This window comes from Rhinichthys klamathensis, unplaced genomic scaffold (assembly GCF_029890125.1).
Source record: "Rhinichthys klamathensis goyatoka isolate OS25496 unplaced genomic scaffold, OSU_Roscu_1.1 h1tg000127l_1, whole genome shotgun sequence".
Classification (NCBI taxonomy): Eukaryota; Metazoa; Chordata; class Actinopteri; order Cypriniformes; family Leuciscidae; genus Rhinichthys; species Rhinichthys klamathensis.
Genome location: NW_026606664.1, coordinates 3,501,714 through 3,522,511, shown reverse-complemented (window position 1 = coordinate 3,522,511; position 20,798 = coordinate 3,501,714). Strand labels below are relative to the sequence as shown.

General features: G+C 38.5%; 1 protein-coding gene across 1 annotated transcript; it reads left to right on the top strand.

Moving 5' to 3' along the window:
- The first annotated feature begins 14 nt into the window (after positions 1 to 14).
- Positions 15 to 19,114, top strand: rc3h1a (ring finger and CCCH-type domains 1a). Its single transcript, XM_056256586.1, has 20 exons — positions 15 to 166; positions 4,186 to 4,620; positions 7,661 to 7,781; positions 9,823 to 10,062; positions 10,146 to 10,321; positions 10,754 to 10,954; positions 11,170 to 11,302; positions 11,403 to 11,521; positions 12,303 to 12,415; positions 12,494 to 12,781; positions 13,875 to 14,077; positions 14,162 to 14,514; positions 14,599 to 14,760; positions 15,233 to 15,379; positions 16,756 to 16,960; positions 17,049 to 17,133; positions 17,237 to 17,330; positions 17,509 to 17,640; positions 17,876 to 17,967; positions 18,196 to 19,114. The coding sequence occupies exons 2-20, from the start codon at positions 4,390 to 4,392 to the stop codon at positions 18,350 to 18,352; spliced, it is 3,252 nt and encodes a 1,083-aa protein (XP_056112561.1). The 5' UTR covers positions 15 to 166; positions 4,186 to 4,389; the 3' UTR covers positions 18,353 to 19,114.
- The last annotated feature ends 1,684 nt before the right edge of the window (positions 19,115 to 20,798 follow it).

Here is a 20,798-nt window from a genome sequence, read left to right as displayed (position 1 = left end):
CCATCCAGGACACGATCTTGATCTGTGGATGATCTCCGGTTGCGCAATCCTGGACTTCTCTCTCACTTGAGCTCTGAGACTCAGTCAGACAGTCCAAAGAAACTTTCATTACAGCAGCAGGCGAAACTCGCCCTTCTTCTGTGAAGATTGAGCTGAACCAAAAATTGTGAGTATATATTGTACTGCTTATATCATGTAGGTTTATTGTCCTTTACGGTTCTGTTTTTTATATATACCGTTTATAGAGGCTAAAACAATGCGAAGAGTCTATAGCTTAAGAATGCAGCAGCTTAGCTTGAATCCCATTTAAAACGCTAAAATCGACATTTCTGCAGTGAATATCGTTAAATATAGGTGTAATTCGACTGAAACGCCTAAAACTATTACAATCGAGCGTTGTACGCGTTAATGTTACCTAAGACGCACCAACCGGCGTAGCATAAATGCTAACGCTCACGAGCACATTATTCAGTAAGAAACTAAGAATATATTTTACTATCGGTTAGTGTTTAGTTTGTATTCTTTAAAAATTATTAAATTAACAAAATATAATTTCAAGTACCAAGGGTTTTAACGATACTTCCGTTTTAACTGAACAAATGACATTTAGCCGAACGCTACAAGCTTTGTTTTGTTAGCACACCGGCTAGCTGTTTAATATTCAAATTTCATTTCGGTTTAAACTGTCGAAATGTCGAAATTTATTAGCTTAAATTTGATGTGCAATGTTTATATGTAGGGAACATCTCGTGGTGGGAGGTAGGTATTAGTAAGGTGTTTTTGTTTAATAAGAAATAGCAATTGATTAACCTGCGAGCTGACTAGCATAACAGATTGACAATCTTAGCTTTTCAATAAGTAATGTTTCTTTATTATAGCGTGGCATTTGGCTAAATAAACGAGTAGGTTATATAATATATATATATGTATATATTTAAAGGTATAGTTGGGTTCCATATATTTAAAGTTGTACATGCGTTTTCTATTATTTTCCAGTTAAATCCATCTCTAGTCAAAGGGCTTTGTTTCTTTCTTTCCTGTCCTGAGGGGTACGATGTTATGCAAAATATTACATAGGCCTAGAAATCTGATTTTCTCAATAAGTGTTTGACTTCGAGTTTCTTGGAGTGTCATTTAATAATTATCCATTTGATTCGCCTTATTTGGCTGCTAAATCTAATGGGAATGTGATGGTGCACACGTGCTTATTGTCTTTTTCTTAGCACAATATGTAAGATGGATGTAGTTTTGTTTATTGTTAAATCACGTGGAGTTGTATAAATAAGCTCGATAATCTTGTCTTGATAATCAAGTGAATTCAAAATCTTTTTAACCTGCTTTAGGGGGTTTCCAATAGACAAATGGCAAGAGATAAGTCAACATGCTTTGAACTGAGGTCGTTTTTTCCATGACCGCATTGGCATCTGAACATATTTTTTTCTTTTTGAATCACATGCATGAGGGAGGGTCAGGCATGTAAATTACCTTAATGAATCATATTAAATACATTTACCTTCACACATTAGTCACATGAAGTTGACAAACAGGGCACAATGTCATGATTACACTGCATTTTCGGCATCAGTTCCTTGTTTGGAGATGGTGGGTAATACAGTTAACATTATACCAAATGGCCATTTTAACAAGCTAGCTTGTTGGTGTTTATATATGTGTGTATATAATTTATGTATGAATTGTATGTGTGTGTAATATATATTATATAAAGTTTTTTTTAACATAGGCCTAGTGGCCACCCTAACTTGCTATATATATATATATATATATATATATATATATATATATATATTATGTATATGTGTGTGATATATATGTATATGTGTGATATATATATATATATATATATATATATATATATATATATATATATAGAGGGAGAGAGAGAGGGGTTCCCATTTCCTCAATCACACACCAAACTTAAATATAGCTATTTGGAAATCCTGGTACCAATAAATTTATGTCAGAAAGAAAATGAGTGGGTGTGGCCTCCTAAAACGGTGCTTTTGATGGCTGCCACAAGAGGAAGTACCTTAGTTGCATGGGTGGCTGCTGAAGATAACAGCACATATTTGAATGTTACATAGCCTATATATGCACCCATTTGGTAAGCCAATGCATGTTTATATTATGTATATATATATTTATTTATTCTACATTATCATATACAAATTATTATTGTTTATATATTATTAGTTTTGTTTACTTATCAAATTTTTTAAGGGGTCAGTTCGCACACTTGCACATAAGTTGTGCTAAAAATACCTACAGGAATCCTTACGAAAGTTGGTGGTGTCATTGCGATTAGGTGGAGTCCTGAATCTGAATAGTTAAGTGTTGAGATTTGTACTCCTTTTCCAACATTCAGAAAGGAAACAGGTGTGTTACTTGTTGTTACCCTATCGTTTTATTTTCAGCTTCCCTTTGTCAATGAAGCATGTGTGTGCAACTGCCGCGCATGTGATAGAAACTGTGATCTTTGTTATTGCTCATGTTTCTGTTCCCTATAGGTCAGTATTCCTGCCTTCTTGCTCCTAGAAACATGTTCACGCAGCTTTGATATTTGCTAGATGAGTCACAGCGAGGGGCACATAACTTGATTTGAGCTTGAACGCTTCCTTGTGATGTCTCCCTCTGGAGCGGTCGAAGCAGTTGTGTTTTACTTATTATTAGTCATTTGAAATCCCCTTGGTTTTGTGCTGCGGAGGTGTTGTTTTGGTTATATAATTGCTATATTGGGCAGCGCTAAGGTACGGTCGCAGACTAAGCTGTAATAAATGATGAGTCAGGTTATTGCTGCTGTTCTGGACTTCCCGGGTCTGAATGTTTTATAGAGCTCATGTTGTCGTGCTGGAGAGGCGTTGTCAGGCTGAAGCCAAAGAGTTTAAATGTGATGATAGCTGAAAGATCCTTCCTGGTTGGTATTCTTTGATACCAAAATAAACCTACTGTACTCGAGTCACTGATAAGATTGTCTACGATGACGAGAGAGAACAATCTTTACAAAAATAACATGTCATATGATTTTATGCACTAGTGATTGTGGGCTAATCTTTGTGTTCGTGTTGTTTTTTTCTTTTTTCAACGAAGGCCAAGTAGCCAAGTCAAATTTTTCTTTGCTTCTTTCTTGATTATTAACTAAACAGCTTTTAAACTTATTTTTCAAGTATGAAAAGTATTTATTTTTATTAGTTTTGGATATCATGAAGTTTTCCTGAGATTTGACCTAAAATCAAAAGTGATGCATTAAAGTTTTTGTGCCTTATTTATAAAGTGAGCCGAATTTTTTTTTTTTTTGTAAATAGTTTGTGAAACCATTTCATTTAAATGATTACTTTACAATTCAGTGTGAAAATTTATGTAAAAAGATGAAAAACTGAATTTTGTTTTTATTGCCTTTGACTCCTTTTAGTTTATGTTTTTGTTATTTTTTACTAACTTTTAGACTTTTCATTCATTTTTGTTTTTTTAGTTTCAGTTTGTCGTTTTTTTATGTTACGTTTTTGTGTTGTTAATGACAGTTTAAATAGCAGCATAAGCTTACATTTCTCAGGGCCGTCTAGTGTTATATACTGGAATTTTAATGTTTAATTAAAGGCTGATTATCACATTTAAAAAAAACTCGTGAGAGAGTATTTATTTATTTTCTTTAACAAAAGTTATTTTAAAGTCGACATGAAACGGAAGTTGCGATAGTCTTTTCTTCCCTATTGTGGCGTAAATCCGAATGAAATGGCGTCTTGAACAAGAAAAAATGTAGCCTAGGGTGGGACTTGATTTTGTCCATTGGGAATTGATTGGATTGTTGTGGTTTGCTATTGGTCGATCTCATGTGAGTGACAGGTTGTTCCGCCCTCACGCCAGAAAACGCATCATTAGAGAAGAGGGAGGGGAAGTATTTTTGATGAAAAATTACAAGGGGACATGAATTTAAAAAAAAAGAATGATTTGCAAATAACGTATAATAAATATTGAAATGTTTCATGCAAAACAAGAAATGTAACATTGATTCACACAAGTTTGTTGTGCTTATGTTTCACAAACGAGGCTCAATTTATGTATGGTATTAGAAAGGTGTTTTATTTGAATAAAACAATAGGTTAATTTAGCATGTTGGAATGAACTAGACATCTTTCTACATAGTAAAATCATTGTTTTTTTGTCTTGCAGGTTATGTTTTTCACACTATGTGTTGAACGCCCCCACAATGCCAGGAACTATTTAAGAACTGTGATCTTTGGAAGAGCTTTATCGGTTCCAGTGGAACCTCTAGGACATACTGCCGTATCGCTTTACGCAAACGCACATTGATACAAATGCAGCAATAAGAGAAGATTTCGGGGACCGGTGCATCACAGACCGCGCTTTGCTACAATGCCCGTGCAAGCCCCGCAATGGACCGAGTTTCTGTTGTGTCCCATCTGCACGCAAACCTTCGAGGAGAGCCACCGCAAGCCCATCAGCCTGGGCTGCGGACACACCGTGTGCAAAATGTGCCTGAACAAATTGCACCGCAAGGCCTGCCCATTCGACCAGACCGCCATCAGCACGGACATCGAGCAGCTGCCCGTCAACACTGCGCTGTTGCAGCTCGTCAGCGGCCAGGTGAGTCTAAGGGGTTTTACACGACACCGGGGTTTTTTTGACACCCACACTTTTTACGCGTTTGGGCAGTTCATTTACACGACAACAGCGTTTTGGAAAACGCAAAACTTTTGAAAATGGGTTACAAAGTACAGCTTTTTTTAAATGGTCTCCGTGTAAACAACAAAAACGCTACTCTCTGAAAACGATGACGTCAAGCACATGCGTATTACATGTTGAATCTATAGTGTTTAATCGCCATCTAATGGCCTGGCAGCAGAATAGAGCATTTTTACAGGAATCCATGCGAAAGTTCTTGGTGGCTGAATCTGAATAGTTTCAGTGTTGATTTGTACACCTGTAAAAATTTGCAGAACAATGATAAATGTGACCGCACCTTAATCCTACACAATTCCCATGCAAGGCCCTCTGTTCGCGGATTTGCGTGATGAACATGAACATTTAGGGGCGGAGACATCAAGGTAGGGGTGTGATCGTTTTGGGTAGGGGCGTAATTTGTTTTGGTGATTTCAAATATCAACAGCATTTACAAGAAATCGCTTACTGCACCTTTAATACACAGCTAAAATCCCCGTGCAAGCCCTGCAACTCGTAACCAATTTGAATATGAGCTGAGAAACTTTTTGCCCTTTTCGGATTCCTATTAAAAATCACCGGATTTAACCCTCAAAAATTTGCAGAGTAACAATAAATATGACGGCACATTAATACACAGCTACAAAGCGCATGCAAATTCCTGAATTTGCATGACCAAATTGAACATGAGCAAAACATGGCAGGGAAACCATTTTCTTTCACACAAAACTCCCAATTGCAGAGATTCCTAGTGAAATGACTGGATTTCACCTGCTAAAATACGCAATTGTACATGTGACTGCACCTTGATGCAGTGTTTCCCAACCCTGTTCCTGAAGGCATACCAACACTACACATTTTCCAACTCTTTCTAATCAAACACCTGATTCAACTGATCAGATCTTTAGTAGAGACTTGAAGACCAAAGATATGCGTTGTTAGTGGGCCTCCAGGAACAGGCTTGAGAAACACTGCCTTAATGAACTGCTACGTGCCGCCCCAGTGCGCAACACCTTTACTTTATTGACCCCCCCCCCCCCCCCCATGTCAATCGAAACTGTTGAACAGCGAGGATGAGGAAGTAAAACTACAGTGGTTCCTTGTCACTTAAACATTGTGCTTTTTTCCCTGTTCAAATGACCTTGATAAGTTGTGTTTTCGTGGAGTGTGTTTATCAGTGTTTACTGCATCCACTCATTTCTGAATCAAGAGGACGAGCAGAACGTGTCAGGTACAGCTTGGAGAGGTGGAGCTCAGGGCGTCGGGTTTCTAAAGATCAGCTCGCGTTCGTTCCGGTCTGGTTGCATTTCAGCCCTGATGTGACATACCGAAGCGTGAGAATGCATGATAGGAGGCAGTAAAAACACACGGGTTCTTCACAAACACAGCCAATAGAGAACCAGGAATTTGAATCAACATTTGCCAGTCATTCCAGGGTTGTCTGTGAAAATACTTCTCTATTCTGCACACTCTATGACAGGTATGACTGTCGCAACTATTAGATAATTGTCTAGTCGCGATTGTTTTAGATGACTGCAGTCATCGACTGCTTCACTGCATTCAAATAAGGGAATTTAAGCAAACACAAAAATGCCACGCTGTCACATTTGCGTAACTGCGGATATTTTGGTTCGTTTCAGGTTTTCACACAAAGCTGATGAGGTGTAGATGAGAGCGTTTGTCCAAATCTGAAATGAGCAGTATTTTAAAAATGGTCAACTACACAGAAAATGACTGCCTTAAAATTAATAAAGAAAAAAGTAAGGAAATTAGCTCAGAAAATATTACTATTGGAAAATAAGAATGATTACCGTACTACTACTACTAATATATTATTCAGTTGGGATGGGTACCAAAATGTACAGTGTGAATCACCAAAAAGATAAATATTTTTAAATAATATCTTCATATTTCAGTATTTAGAATTATATTATTCATGTAACCTTACCCAGTGGAATATTTGTTTAAAAATCTGTCAACTACACAAAGAGGTCTTATTCATGCAAATGACAAAAATAGTAGTAAAATATTTGTTTGTACCACTATTACTACTAATGATAATATTTGGGTTGGGTCCAAAAAAAATTACAGTAAGTATGGAAATCAGACTTGGCAATTACAAAGTGGATGGAAGTATTTCTTCCTATTTTAATATTTAAAATCATATTATTCATATCCATATATAATATATTCTTATACATATTGCCATTTTCAAATGCCAAAACAAACATATTTATAATAGTCAGATAGTGAAAAGAATTTTTGGTCACATTTTAGTTAAATATACAATTCACACTATAACTATGGCTTTTTCCTCAATAAACTCCTAATTACTGCTTATTAGTTACTACGGTAGTTAAGTTTAGGTATTGGGTAGGATTAAGTATGAAGAAACATGGTCATGCAGAATAAGGCATTAATATGTGATCTATAAGTATTAATAAACATTTTTATTATAAACATAGTATTTTTTTTTTAAACTTCAATCAAGCTCCAAGACAATAATGCACTCCTGAAATACTTATAAATGTGTTTACTGTCACCTTTAATCAACTTTATGTGTCCTTGTTGACAAAGTATTAATTTCTTTAAAAAATATATAAAGAATGGTATAATTAAGAATCAATGTACCATTTTAAAGTTTCAGTCCTAAAGCTTGAGTCTGCACTCAGAAATGCAGTTATTAATATGACCATTAATCAGCCAAACCTCATAACCATGACAGCCCAACCTTATGGTCAAAACAGTCGTTCCTCTCTCTGTTTTTGATGATAAATCACATTGTTATGAGAATGGTTGCTCAGCGTGTTGCAGGCTGTGGGTGTGAACGTGTTCTGTAAAAGAGGAATGTTCACAGTCCCATCAAATGCTGGTCAGTTATGTGAAGAATTCTTGCAAGACGTTATAGACGAGAACTATCTTTAGCATGGTAACAGACAAATGTTGTTGTTTTTTTCTCCTGCAGGTACCCAAACCTTCCCCCGTCACTTTACTGACAGCGGCAGAGGACGTCCAGCACTATGAGGAGTCCCGCACATGTGTGGAAGACCTGGCGCTCTATCTCAAACCCCTGAGCAACACCAGAGGTCCCTGCCGTTTGTTCATTTATTCAGTAGAAGTTAGCATATGCTATCATGGTTTTTAAGAGATTTATCATCAAACTCATACATCATCAAAATGTAATTAGATTGCGATTGCACCTCAAAAAGAAACAACAAACTGCTTCAATTTTTTTTGGTATTTTATATTTTCATTTTTTTATTACCTTTTTTTTTAAGTGTTTATGGTTTTTAAGTGATTCATCATAAACATTAATTCGTCATCAAATGCATCAAGACAATTGGATTGTGATTGCGCCGCAAAAAAGGAACAGTTTTTGTATTTTCTATTTGTAATATATTTGTAATATTTATTGTTATTTATTGATGCTTTTATTTAGGGATGGCCCGATACCATTTTTTTTCAAACCGATACGAGTACGAGTATTTACATTTGTGTACTTGCCGATACCGAGTACCGATACCGATATTTCTACCGCAAAAGTAATAGGCTCCCAGAAAAGAAGACGACTATTTTAGAACACAGGTTAGAAGACTGTTTTTATTTTCTTCTCTGCTTGTTTTAACAAGTCTAAAAATAAATAAAAATTAGTAAAATAATAAATGTATTAACACACAAACCACTGTTAATTTAACATAAAAGCAAGCAGGCTACTGCGTGCATGGTTTGGCATGACTGAATGCGCGCAAAGTGCGCTCCCTTAATAAATCCTAAAAGCTGACAGTTCATCGCGATCTCACACATCTCTGTTATTATCAATGAAGCTGACTGCACAATCAATCTTTCATAATATCCACACTTTGTTTGTTATAATTAGAGGATTTGCCAGCATACAGAATTCAGCACTGAACAAAAAAGTCCGTTTTGAGCGGTGAGGGGAGTCTATTCATAAATGCTTCTGATTTGCCATTGCGTTCCAGAAATCAACACATATGTCTGTGATTGGCTACATCGCTCAACGCTGTAACCATGTTATGAATAGAAACTCTGTCCTGTAAATCGTTTCTATTTTGTTGTAGTTGTTCTTGTTGCTTTTCTGCAAGAGATGAATAAAAATCTTTTAGTTTTTATTTTTTATTCATAGATATTTCTAGTTTGCGGGAGTCCCGCGAATCGTTTTATTCTCCCGTAACCCGCACACACAGAGTGAGTGCATTACCGCCCGCGCGCGCTCGGCCATCAGATCTATGATGCGTCTTCAGATGTTTAATTAGATTGCTGGTGTTAAACGATGTACTTTCTTTCCCTCCTCTCGACACCTTAGCTGAACATAACTCACAGTCTGCCTTGCTGTTGTCATCATCCCTTATCTTGAAATGAGCCCAAACCGCCGACATTATACTTTCCTATGTCTCAGTTCACCTCGACAAAGCTCTCGCGGCGGCCAGTTTCGTTTTGCAAAATGTACGTGGTATCGGTGCGTGGTATCGGCGAATTTTTATGAGTACGAGTACGAGTATATGAGGACAGTATCGGCCCGATCCCCGATGCCAGTATCGGTATCGGGCCATCCCTACTTTTATTTATTATTTTTTACAAATAGTTTGGATACCTAACAATTCACCTTATTTTTAGTTTTTAAGTAATTCATCATAAACATTCATACATCATCAAATGCATCAAGATATAAGTGTATTGCGATTGAGCCACAAAAAAAAGTAAAAAAATTTTTTTAATAAAATATTGTATTTTGTAATTTTATTTTATTATTAAATTTGTTTTATTGTTATTTATTCACTCATTTATTTATTATTTCTAAAAATTGTTTGGATACCTAACAACATAAACATTCATACGTCATCAAATGCATAGAAATATCATAATTAGATTGCGATTGCACCGCAAAAAGGAACAATGAATGGTTTCATTTAATTATGCTAAATATTTATTTATATGCTAAATTAATGTATTAATTATTGTAATTAATTGTTTTTATTTAAAGTTTTTATTTATTGACAGTTGTTTGGATACCTAACAATTCCCAATGTGTATCATCCTTCGTGTCATTTAGTATTGAGTGAAAAGGCTCAGTTAACGCTTGGTTTTTGTTGGTCTTGGTCCGTGCAGGTGCAGGGCTGAGTGGCGCCGCTCAGAGCGTGCTCAGCAGACCCATGCAGCGGAAACTGGTGACTCTGGTGCACTGCCAACTGGTGGAGGAGGAGGGCCGCATCCGGGCCATGCGGGCGGCCCGTTCTCTGGGTGAACGTACCGTCACTGAGCTCATCCTCCAGCACCAGAACCCCCAGCAGCTCTCCTCAAACCTGTGGGCCGCCGTCAGAGCCAGAGGCTGCCAGTTTCTCGGCCCTGGTAAGATTTGACCATCATAACGTGATAGCAGGCCGGTGAAATCATATGTGGGTACTAACTAAAAATTGGTTGTCATCCAAAAGCCATGCAGGAGGAAGCATTGAAGCTGGTTCTTCTCGCTCTGGAAGATGGTTCGGCCCTCTCACGGAAGGTTCTGGTTCTGTTCGTGGTTCAGAGACTCGAACCACGTTTTCCCCAGGCCTCAAAAACCAGCATAGGACACGTGGTGCAGCTCCTCTACAGGGCCTCCTGCTTTAAGGTGCCTCTATTTTTCCTTTACCATATTCAGGGTTCCTTTCGCAGTTTGGAAAAGTATGGTATTTGAATGTGTGTGTGCACCACTCAAACCAGCAAAAGTTAAAGGTGCAAATGATCGTCTAAATCAGACTGTACTTTGCTATCTGGTGATCGTTAACATTTACAGTATCAAACTGATGTGTCAGAGGTAAATATGTGTCGGTTATAAAGCGTTTCAGGTTTCTTCTCATCATGTGAGTGCATGTTTTCACTTCAGGGAAAACAAAATATTTACAGATTGCTGTACTATATACCAAAGATAATGCTGAAAATAATGCTGTATGAAGAGGTTAGGAAATTTGTGTCAGGAAAAGTATGGAATTTTGAAAATGTGTAGGAACCCTGCTCATAATTTTTTGTTAAATATATAACATTTTGTTTGTTTTAACCTCAGGTCACTAAACGTGATGAGGATTCCTCCTTGATGCAGCTGAAGGAGGAGTTTCGCACATACGAGGCTCTTCGGAGAGAACACGACTCTCAGATCGTTCAGATTGCAATGGAGGGCGGACTGCGTATCGCCCCTGACCAGTGGTCCTCTCTACTGTACGGCGACCAGTCCCACAAGTCCCACATGCAGTCTATTATAGACAAGGTATGTACTCGCAAAAGTAGTATTTTAAGATTTCACTAGGTGGTGCTGTAGGTACTACCCAGTGTTACACGTTTAAATTCTCCAGTAACGCCCCTCCCTGTGTAGAGAGCGCATTTAGGGTGTAGCAAATACCCTAGTCACATCGTGCATAAAACCATGTTGATTTTGCCTGTTGGTATGTGGAGTATGTGTTTATGTGGCTTTGTGTGTTTCAGCTGCAGACACCAGCATCATTTGCTCAGAGTGTTCAGGAACTCACCATTGCCCTTCAGAGAACCGGAGATCCAGCCAATCTCAACCGCCTCAGACCCCATCTGGAGCTGCTGGCAGACATCGACCCCAGCCCAGGTCTGTTGGCCTGCTCTATTCACACATTTTGCCAGTACAACCATTATACATTCATAAAAACATAATCGTCTGAATTATGCCTGTTGTTTTGCGCTGATAGATGCCCCTGCGCCCACATGGGAGCAGCTAGCCAAAGGGTTGGAAGCGGTGCGGACCGTCGTTCACGGCCTGGTGGATTTCATCCAGAACCATAGCAAGAAGGGAGGTGATCAGCAGCAGGTCAGTAACCAGATCACAAACAAAATATTAACTTTTCAACATTTTAATATTTAATACCTATTAATACCTTTAAATCACTCATCAAAATGATGATTCAGAATTGTCTCATGATTTACGACCAGTGTTTAGAAGATGAAATGGCTTGTATATATTATTATTATTTTAGTAGTAGTAGCAGAAGCAACATTTTTTTCTACATTTTGCAACAATAGTTGGTTTTTATCCAAAGTTGTGAATTTAACTTGAGCGCAAAATATTGGAATATCGCATAAAACATATGCGAATAAAGCACCGTTTCCATCCCATATTTTCAAGAGAACAAAATCATGACTTCCTGGGAAATAAAAAATATCTGTAATAATGTAAGGGAAGAAACTGTGGCTCTTTTTCTTAATGACTTACGCCTCAGAGCACAAAATGCAATAAACGCTGTCATGTTATCATGTGTTCCCTGATGTTTGGGAACGCAATCGTGTAAGACTGGGAGATTAGGTATAAAGATTATACCAAAGTAATATGCAATATCCCAAAGTTTGCATAAAAATAGGTGGATGGAAACAGTTATTGACTAATTGTCTATATATCAGTGTTATTTTAGTATTTATATACTATTATAGTATTTCTTATTAGCATTTTCTGTTAAAGATTTAGAAAGATTTTTCTAAAGATTTCTATTTAGCTTTAATTTATTCAGAAAGGTGGGAAACAAAATCGCAGATTGCAAACATTCAAGTACCTTGCACAAAAATACGAGTAAACATATCTCACTTCCTGCCCACAGCCACCTCAGCACAGCAAATACAAGACCTACATGTGTCGGGACATGAAACAAAAAGGCGGCTGTCCTCGTGGAGCAAGTTGCACCTTCGCTCACTCTCAGGAAGAGCTTGAAAAGTGAGCGGCACGTTAATGATGTTAAACACTATGGAATAAGCATTAGCAGCAGCTTAACCTTCTCTTCTCTGACGACAGGTACCGTAAGATGAATAAACGTCTGGGATTGCGCCGACAGCTCAGTCAGTCCCTGACCCAGCTGAACGAGTTAGACTTCGGCGCTGGTCTGTTACCTGACGAGGGGCCGCTGATGGAGGGCCTTCCACGCAAATCCTCTTCCATCACCAATGGCATCCTAGCAGCAGGACCTGGATCTTCTCTGGTCCACCTGGTTTCCAGAGGCTCAGACCCGTCTTATGATCCATCACACAAACCGGGGAAGATGGACTCGGGGAGCCTCAGTGCCCCTGGCTCACCTCCAGACTCGTGAGTTTGATTTATTGATTGGTGTCTCTGTGATTTTGCCAAGACATGTTCCTGGATCAACATCTTTCATTGTTCCTGGAACAACATTGCTGTCTAAAAACATAGTCCTAAGCCTATCCCTACTCCTAAACCCAACCCATAATTTACCCCTAAAATCAGAGAGGAATGATAGGTGAATAACACTGATGTAGAAGCACCTAAACTTGATATTAGCTGTAAAACTCCCTCAAATCTGATTGGTTGATTGGAATGTTGTTTCAGGATCAACAAGGATGTTGATCCAGGAACATGTTGTATTTGGTAAAATCACGGTCATCTACTTAGTACAGGGGTTTCAAACTTTTTGACTTCACAGATCCCCAAATGTGGTGATCCCTTTGCAACGACTACTTTCCTAAAATATAAAGGAATTTGGATGTATTAAGAGCTATGTGAAAAATAACAATATTTTAAATATCTATAAATAAATGATCAAAATAGTGTAATTTACGACATGTTTAGTGGAATTTATTGGTTAAATTTAACATGTATTATTATTGTAGTAGTAGCAGCATCAACACTATTTTTTGCAGTATAGATTAATTCTAATTGACTCATTTTAATATTATTTGTGATTTTGCCTTAAACTGCTTTTTGCCTTTTAATTCTATTTAGCTTTAATTTATTTTTTATTTCAATCCTAGTAATTTAGTTCTTATTTATAACTTATTTTATTTCAGTTAGTTGCCAAAACAAACTCCTTTCATCATTCTCTTATTTAAATTTTTGTTATTTAATAGGTATATTTAATATAAAATGACAATATTAGATGACAAACTTAAAATCAAACAAAAATTATAAATTTGCCTTGACAACTAACTTAAAATACGTTGAAGTCATAAAATTCAGCTTCATTTTTAATAAACAAATTAAAATGATGGATTTTTAATAGTCTGTTATAGTTAATAACAACACTGTTATACAATATTAAACTTGTTACACAGCTACTTGCCATACAAATGCATAAATGGACATATTGGTTCGAGTTGAAAATATTTATTATCTTAAAAAAGCGAGACTGCGGACTGACTGCACTTTCTCTCTTGATTTTCAGATTGGAATCCATCCCAAAATCTGGAATGCTCATGAATTCCCACCATAGGGTGGCAGGCGAAGGCTCAGTCGGGCAGAAGCACATGTCTGCTGTGCCTAGAGGTTCTTACACATATTCATCACACCAGTCTGAACTGTATTACCCTGAAACTAGAGCGCCGCCGCCACCATCCGCCCAATATGAATCCCCCCAGTACTCTGCAGGTACAAAAACACAAAAAAAAAATTAAACAAACACATTGTTGCACTAGTAGATGAAAAATGTTTCCATTTTTCTCATTTCAACAGGTAATCCTTATCCCCACCACCACCACCAACCACGCTACGCCCGTCATCCCGCTCCAGATCCAGGCATGCCACCATATCTGGACACTTGTTCCAGCTCCTCCTACTCAAAGCATCAGTATCCCAACCCCAGCTCCCATTACGGATACCCTTCACACCACGATGGCCGTCGCCACTCAGCCTACTCCCATCCTCAAACATACGCCCCACGGGAGGAACTGGTCCGAAGGAGTCCGGATGTCCCCCCGCCACTACAGCCCCAAAGCACTGGCGGCTCGTACCCACCAGAATCAGCTCAGGAAAGATACGCCATTGAGAACTATAACCACTCCAGTCAGATCAGGAATTACCACAGGGTAAGATCCGTTGCTTACAATATTTGAACAGCATCGGTCCTGTTTCAAACCTAAAGAAAGTGTTTCCGAATAATGTGTCCCCAGAATACCTACACACGAGCACAGCCCTCCCTAGACTACCTGCACCGTCGCAGACAGGAGATCATGGCCCAGCTGGAGGAGAGGAAGGTGGCTTCCCCGCTGCACTTCGGCTCCTCGCACTCATACGACCCCAGCTACCCTCAGGACATGAGGGGACAGAGCCATGTAAGCCAGGAGAATATTTCACATAAACAATGATAATAAAGAAGATGGGTGAAGGGCTGCACTTTTAATCTAAATAAAACACTGGTTCAACGTTCAGAATCGAAGACAGCCATAAATACTAGTATTGTAATTTTACAATTGTAATGTAAAATAAGATATAATTATTATTATTATTATATTTGACTTATTTTACAGTAATCATTTTACAGTGAAAGATTATAATAATTTGTAATATTTTTTTAATTATAATTTTTTATAGTGAAATATAGTATATATGGTTTTATTTAATAATAAAATTGTAATAATGTTAATAAATATTATTGTTGTTGCTATTATGTCATAGTTGTATTGATATATAATCACAAAATTTAGTTAAATATGGAGCTTTTTTTAAAATCGCAAATGATTTGAAATAATGCAGCCCTAGTAGGTAGCGTTTGGTAATGAGTTGCCATGTCCGTATTGTTCACAGTACATGGAGGAGAACCCCCACGGTTTTGGACACTTCCGGGAACAGGACTACACCGCCTCATATTCCCCTTGGTCATGTGACACCTTCGGTTCCTACATCGGCAGCAAGGATATGAAGTCCAAAGAGGGCATGAACTCCATGGAAACAGTAAGTTTTGCCTTTCTATTGCTATAGACTTTCTAGAGCCATTTCTAGGGAACACAATATTATAAAAACTTATAGTAATGGGCTCTTTTGACTTGCGGCTGTAAGCAACCACACAAAACTCCCTAGCAACCGCATAGCAATTTTCTGGCAACTAGGGGTTGCACAGACTAGTTTAATGCTTTGCAATGACGCTTAGCTTTACGTCGCCTGTTAATGGCTTATAGAGGGCGCAACAGGAAAAGAAATCTTTGAAGTCCATTTTTACACTGTTTCCAACAGTTAAAGTGACGAATAAATGCATACTCTGAGAGCGCTCCACAAGATATGTCTGGATAAATCTGGATGCTCAAAACTGATCGGAGAACAGAATGCACATTTTAAGCAGCTTATTGTAAACTTATGTAAGTTTATCGCCGTTCTAAACTAATGCGCTGCTGCGTTGTAACACACACATACAGACAGTAGCTCACACAGCACGTGCAGAATGCGCGCACACAGAATTATTCAGTAGCGCAGAAATGTGTTCTATCAATAAAATAGCTTAGAAACTGAAAAGTTCTAGCATATATTTCTTAGTAACTAAAACCCACAGCTTCACTATTAGTAGTAGAGAGACGCTGCCCGGTAGAATGAATTCACTTGCAATGCTCTCACTAATACATTCATATAAATGTAATCTTTACTGTGCTCCTTTATCTGTATCTGATTTAGAACGAGCAGAAATCTGTGGGAAAGACAAAAAGACCCAAAGACAAAAGAACTGATAAACATAAGCTGTTATGTAGGAGCAATAGCCTTGTGGGCAGCGCTGTGTCATATGCCATAGCTGTGCACAAAGTAACCGAATCTCGGCTCGAGGTTCAGGCTTATTTGTTCATCAATGACGTCATCAACGACTAATCACATAAATGTCGACTTAAAAAAATCTGAAGTCGTTCCCTAGTGGCAACCAACCAACACCTTAGCATCATAATTTAGCATTTTCTATGGGCAAGAATTGCATTAGAAAATGTAAATTTGAGTTCATTAAAGCTGAAAGGCTTCGCGTTCCAAGTAGATTTCGTCCAGTTTTCTCCCTCACAATTCAATTTTGAGCTGTTGTCAGTGGCTGTTCCATTACAAAAGGTTATCAGTGTTTATTCTGTCTAGTTTGTACTAACCATACTGTTGACAAACCAAAGGCCGTATATGTATTAACAGAGGACCAGTGAGTTGTGTTCGTGGTTCAGGCTTATTCCATGTAAACAGTTTGATTATATTCCTAAATATTTGACCAATACAGTTGAAAATATTTAAATAATAGTATGCTGAAAACGAGTTTAAGCATATTCTAATTTAGTTAAGTTCTTCAGCTAAATTGTAACCATTTCTCCCAGCAAAATATAGACAAAGGCAAAAGTCTGAGAGCGCACAGCTTGGAGCTTCAACGCAGAGCAGCAGACGTGAAAGACGACGACCCCATCATTCCCTTTGGCTCCCTGCCGACCGTGTCTCGTTTTGGCGCGATTTCACGCACGTCTAAATCTGGCTACCCGCCAAACAGCGCGATGCCACCCTTGCCTAACTCTGCCAAACACACCGGTAAACTCCTCCTGCTTTGTATCAGCATTGCTAACGGGACAACGCGATTATTTAGTTTTTTTGAATGGTCTTTGTCTTTTCTTTGAAGCCGACTACACCTATGCGAACCACAGCGGGTGGAGCGGCGACTCCTACCAGCCGCACCAAACGTCTCAGGGGCACTTCAGCGAGCGGTATGTTGCCCTGCCTCGCTCTTTACAAGCAATCGCTTGGTTTCAGTTAAGTCTTAATCTGTAATGTCCTAAATGAGCAAAATATGTTCCGCTCATCCTGCAGATCCCCTGCCGTGCAGGCGCGTGAGCAGCTGAGGATGGAGCTACAGCAGGTCAACCAGCAAATCAGCCAACAGACACAGAGCCGTGGCCTGGAGGTGAGATTGTCAATTTACCAGGGTGTCATTTTAAAGGCCTGTTCACAACATGTTGGATCCAACTAAATGGTACCAAATTATCTTTGAGGACGTTTTGTCCCCATAACGTAGGGTTTACCAGGACTGTGTGTGTGTGTAAAAATATCATGATTCAGCGACTCATCCTCTCCTTTGGCAGAAGCCAAGCTCAGTGATGTCCCAGCCGCCTCGAGCGGACTGGTCCTCTGGGAGTTTGTCCAGTGAACAGCTGAGTCACGAGCTGCACCAGGTGGAGAGAGAGATCGACATGAGGACACAGGAGATGGCCATGGTTAGTGAGACATGCAATTTATAGAGCTTCTATTAATTATTCATAATTAATATATTCTATTACCTCTGAATAATTTATGAGGCCACTGCCGTGTCTTGAGCAGAAAATCCATTTTTAAGCAAGGTCATTTGTAAAAGTAGTTGGTTTTTTTGTTATTGTAGAGGCTGTATTGTAAGTTCAGGGAGTTCATGTGATTTACATCACTGTGCTTGAGCTTAAATTATTTTGCCTTCAGGAGAACCACGATGGCAAGTACAAGCGGGTCTCAGTCGAAAACGGACAAGACGAACATGCTTTGCAACGAGAGGAGCATTCACTAACTCTTAGGTGAAATATAACAGTGAATTTTACTTAAATTTGTTAAAGGAAAAAAAAATATATATTATTTTTTATTTTTGGGGGGAACTTTATCCTGACAGGTTTTGTGAGACTCAATCATTTGCTTTCAGAAATACATGTTTTACATCCACTACATTGAATGAAATTTAAATACATATATGTGGTTTATTTTGTCCACCACAGTAGTTCTCATTGCCTCCCTCTCTTTTGTTGTAGTGAGGGTTTAAACGGCTCCATCGGTTTGGTCCAGGACTGCGGTCTCGTCAGCAGCAGCATGTCCTCACTGACCAGCAAGACGTCATCTCTCAGTTTGTCCTCTGAACAGGTGGCCAGCAGCCCTGATCTGCCCAAGAACGGAGTTGCCCACTCCTAGCCGGCTCTTTCTACCTCAGATTCTCCTTCTGCAAACCACCGGAGCGCTCAGTAACCAGTCGGCGCTCCAGTCCCAAGTTAAAGCCTCTGGAGCAGGATTCTCCAGCATCGCTGTCTAACACACGACACGACACGCATTCACGTTAGCTTCCTCCGCTGACCCTCCAACACCCGTCAGGCAAATATGGGTGGAGTTTGGGTGGGATTCACTGTGCATGTGCCTCAACAGACTTGCACAATCATGCCCTGATTTAGTTCTTTTTTTTTACAGCAGTATCTGCTGTTGAGTATTTTCTTCTTTTGTATCCTTTTTCCTGAGACAAGCCTTTTTCCATTGCCTCGTAAATCAGGGTGAATCCAAAATATCCTCAGTCTTAAGTATTTGTCAGGCAACATATAACATGATCTCGCTTATGTTGCTTAATGATCATTAATCCACTATCTTGGGTTTCAAAATTGCGTTTTTATCATAATGTGCTACGTTTTCGGTAGTTACGCTCTTGTTTGTGCTTGGTGTGGTGTTTACACTTCTGTCTTCTTCTGAGTTTACAGTGTTCAAACTCATAACTTGCTATAACCGCAGGCTTGCTGCATATTCACCCAACAGAAAACATTTTGTTTTATCTTTGAGGGTCAAAATTATGTATCATGTTTTATACATTAGGCTTCATTTAGGCTTTTACAGTGTGATTGTTATGATGCACGTTATTGTGTGTTATAGAAAAATGCTCGTAACCCAAATGTTAACTGAATTGACCTCGATTGCACTCATGCCAACAAACCCAAAAGCCCCAAAAGTCTTAAAATGGCCCTTTTATTGTTTCCAGTGTATTACACTACACTGCCTGTGGGATTTCGATTGAACCGCCTGTAATCATCATCATCATCATCATCTTCTGCTGTAATGTCCTCAGGGATGCATTATTCAGCCTCTTTTTTGTGGATAGAAATAACAATCCAGGTCAGTCTAGTTTTTTTTATAGTGGGTAAAGATACATTTTCCATCCTGAGGATGGAAAGAAAGCCGCTACGGTATTGCATAAAGATGCATTCTGTTGTAAGAATGCGTATGTACTTCTCTTCACTTTGTCAGTGAAATTACGATCTTCAGAACAAGCCACATTTTTCGTATATGCAGTGTTTTTCACTTCGAAAGATGTGGTGTATATTCAGAGCAAAAAGAAAGACTTTGATCCAGCTGTAGCCATCTCAAGACTCTCCTTCATTCTCTGTTTCGTCTTTGAAGTTTGAAAAACCATTGGTTTGATGGGCCGGTTCGATCGAATTCCCCTACAGGCTGTGCTCAACCGTGTACATCACAATCCTCCTCAACGTCATTCAAATACTGATGGGGCTCGTTTGCACCATGTGATCTGACTGTTTGAACTAGAAAGAGTTGGACTAAGATAGCCAATCTATTAACAAGAATATTTTCATATTTCACATTATTTGGAAACAACCAAAAATGAATTTTGTAGTCACTTCACTCCCACCACCAGCCAGTTCTGTGTTTTTCTCACGACGAAAAGGAAAGGCGTTTGGCGCATAAAAACATCAAGAGTGACCACCTATGGCTTATATATTGATGTTGGGTCTAAAAGTCAAAGTTTGTAGAATCTGCAGATGTTTTTTACATTAGCTGTGCAGATTTGGGCGAAAAATCTAAAATGCATTATCAAACTAGCGGAAAACAATGAGCAAAGACACAAGATGATGATGAATTGCTGATGAGCCTAAAAAAAACCATGACTGTTAAATTTGTTTTGTTAAAGGACACAACACGTCGTCATATTTCAGTTAGCTAATCTGCCAGTCGGGTTATCAAAACACTTGCACTGTAAATCTCAAACTTGCATTCTTCCATGTTTATCACTTCCTTGGTGGTGAGATCTCATCACTTATGAATTAGTCTTTTAAGTTGGAAATGAGTTTATTTTATTTTTTCCTGCTAGCATATAATAGTCTCTTGAGACATCCTACCGCAACCTTAAAAGCACCTATTTTGGTGGAACTTCTCTTAAGTTGGAGTTGATTTCTATTGTTTTTATTTACGTTATTACGGTATTACTGTGGCTTTGATCTGAGCTTTTGACATTTTAAGCAATCGTCAAGATTGGATATTTCTGCGTTTAGGTAACAGAACTGTGATGCACAGTGTAGACTTTAAGGATAGCACGAATTTACCCAAAATGAGTTCGAAAGAAACCGAAAAGCAGAAGCTTTTTGTTATTGTTGGTTTGAAGCCAAATGGATTACGAACATTATTGGTGTTTGGTTAAAGGTGAAGGCAAATGAAATTTTTAGGATCTAGAATGCGTCCTAGGTTCACTTGGGTAACGTCACCTTTATTGTTTTGTTTTAAAGGAACACCTGTCTTTATCTCAGGGTCGGTTTTTTAGTGTGTCTGGGTGTAAACGTCTTTGTCGCATTGCGCACTCTTTTTGTTT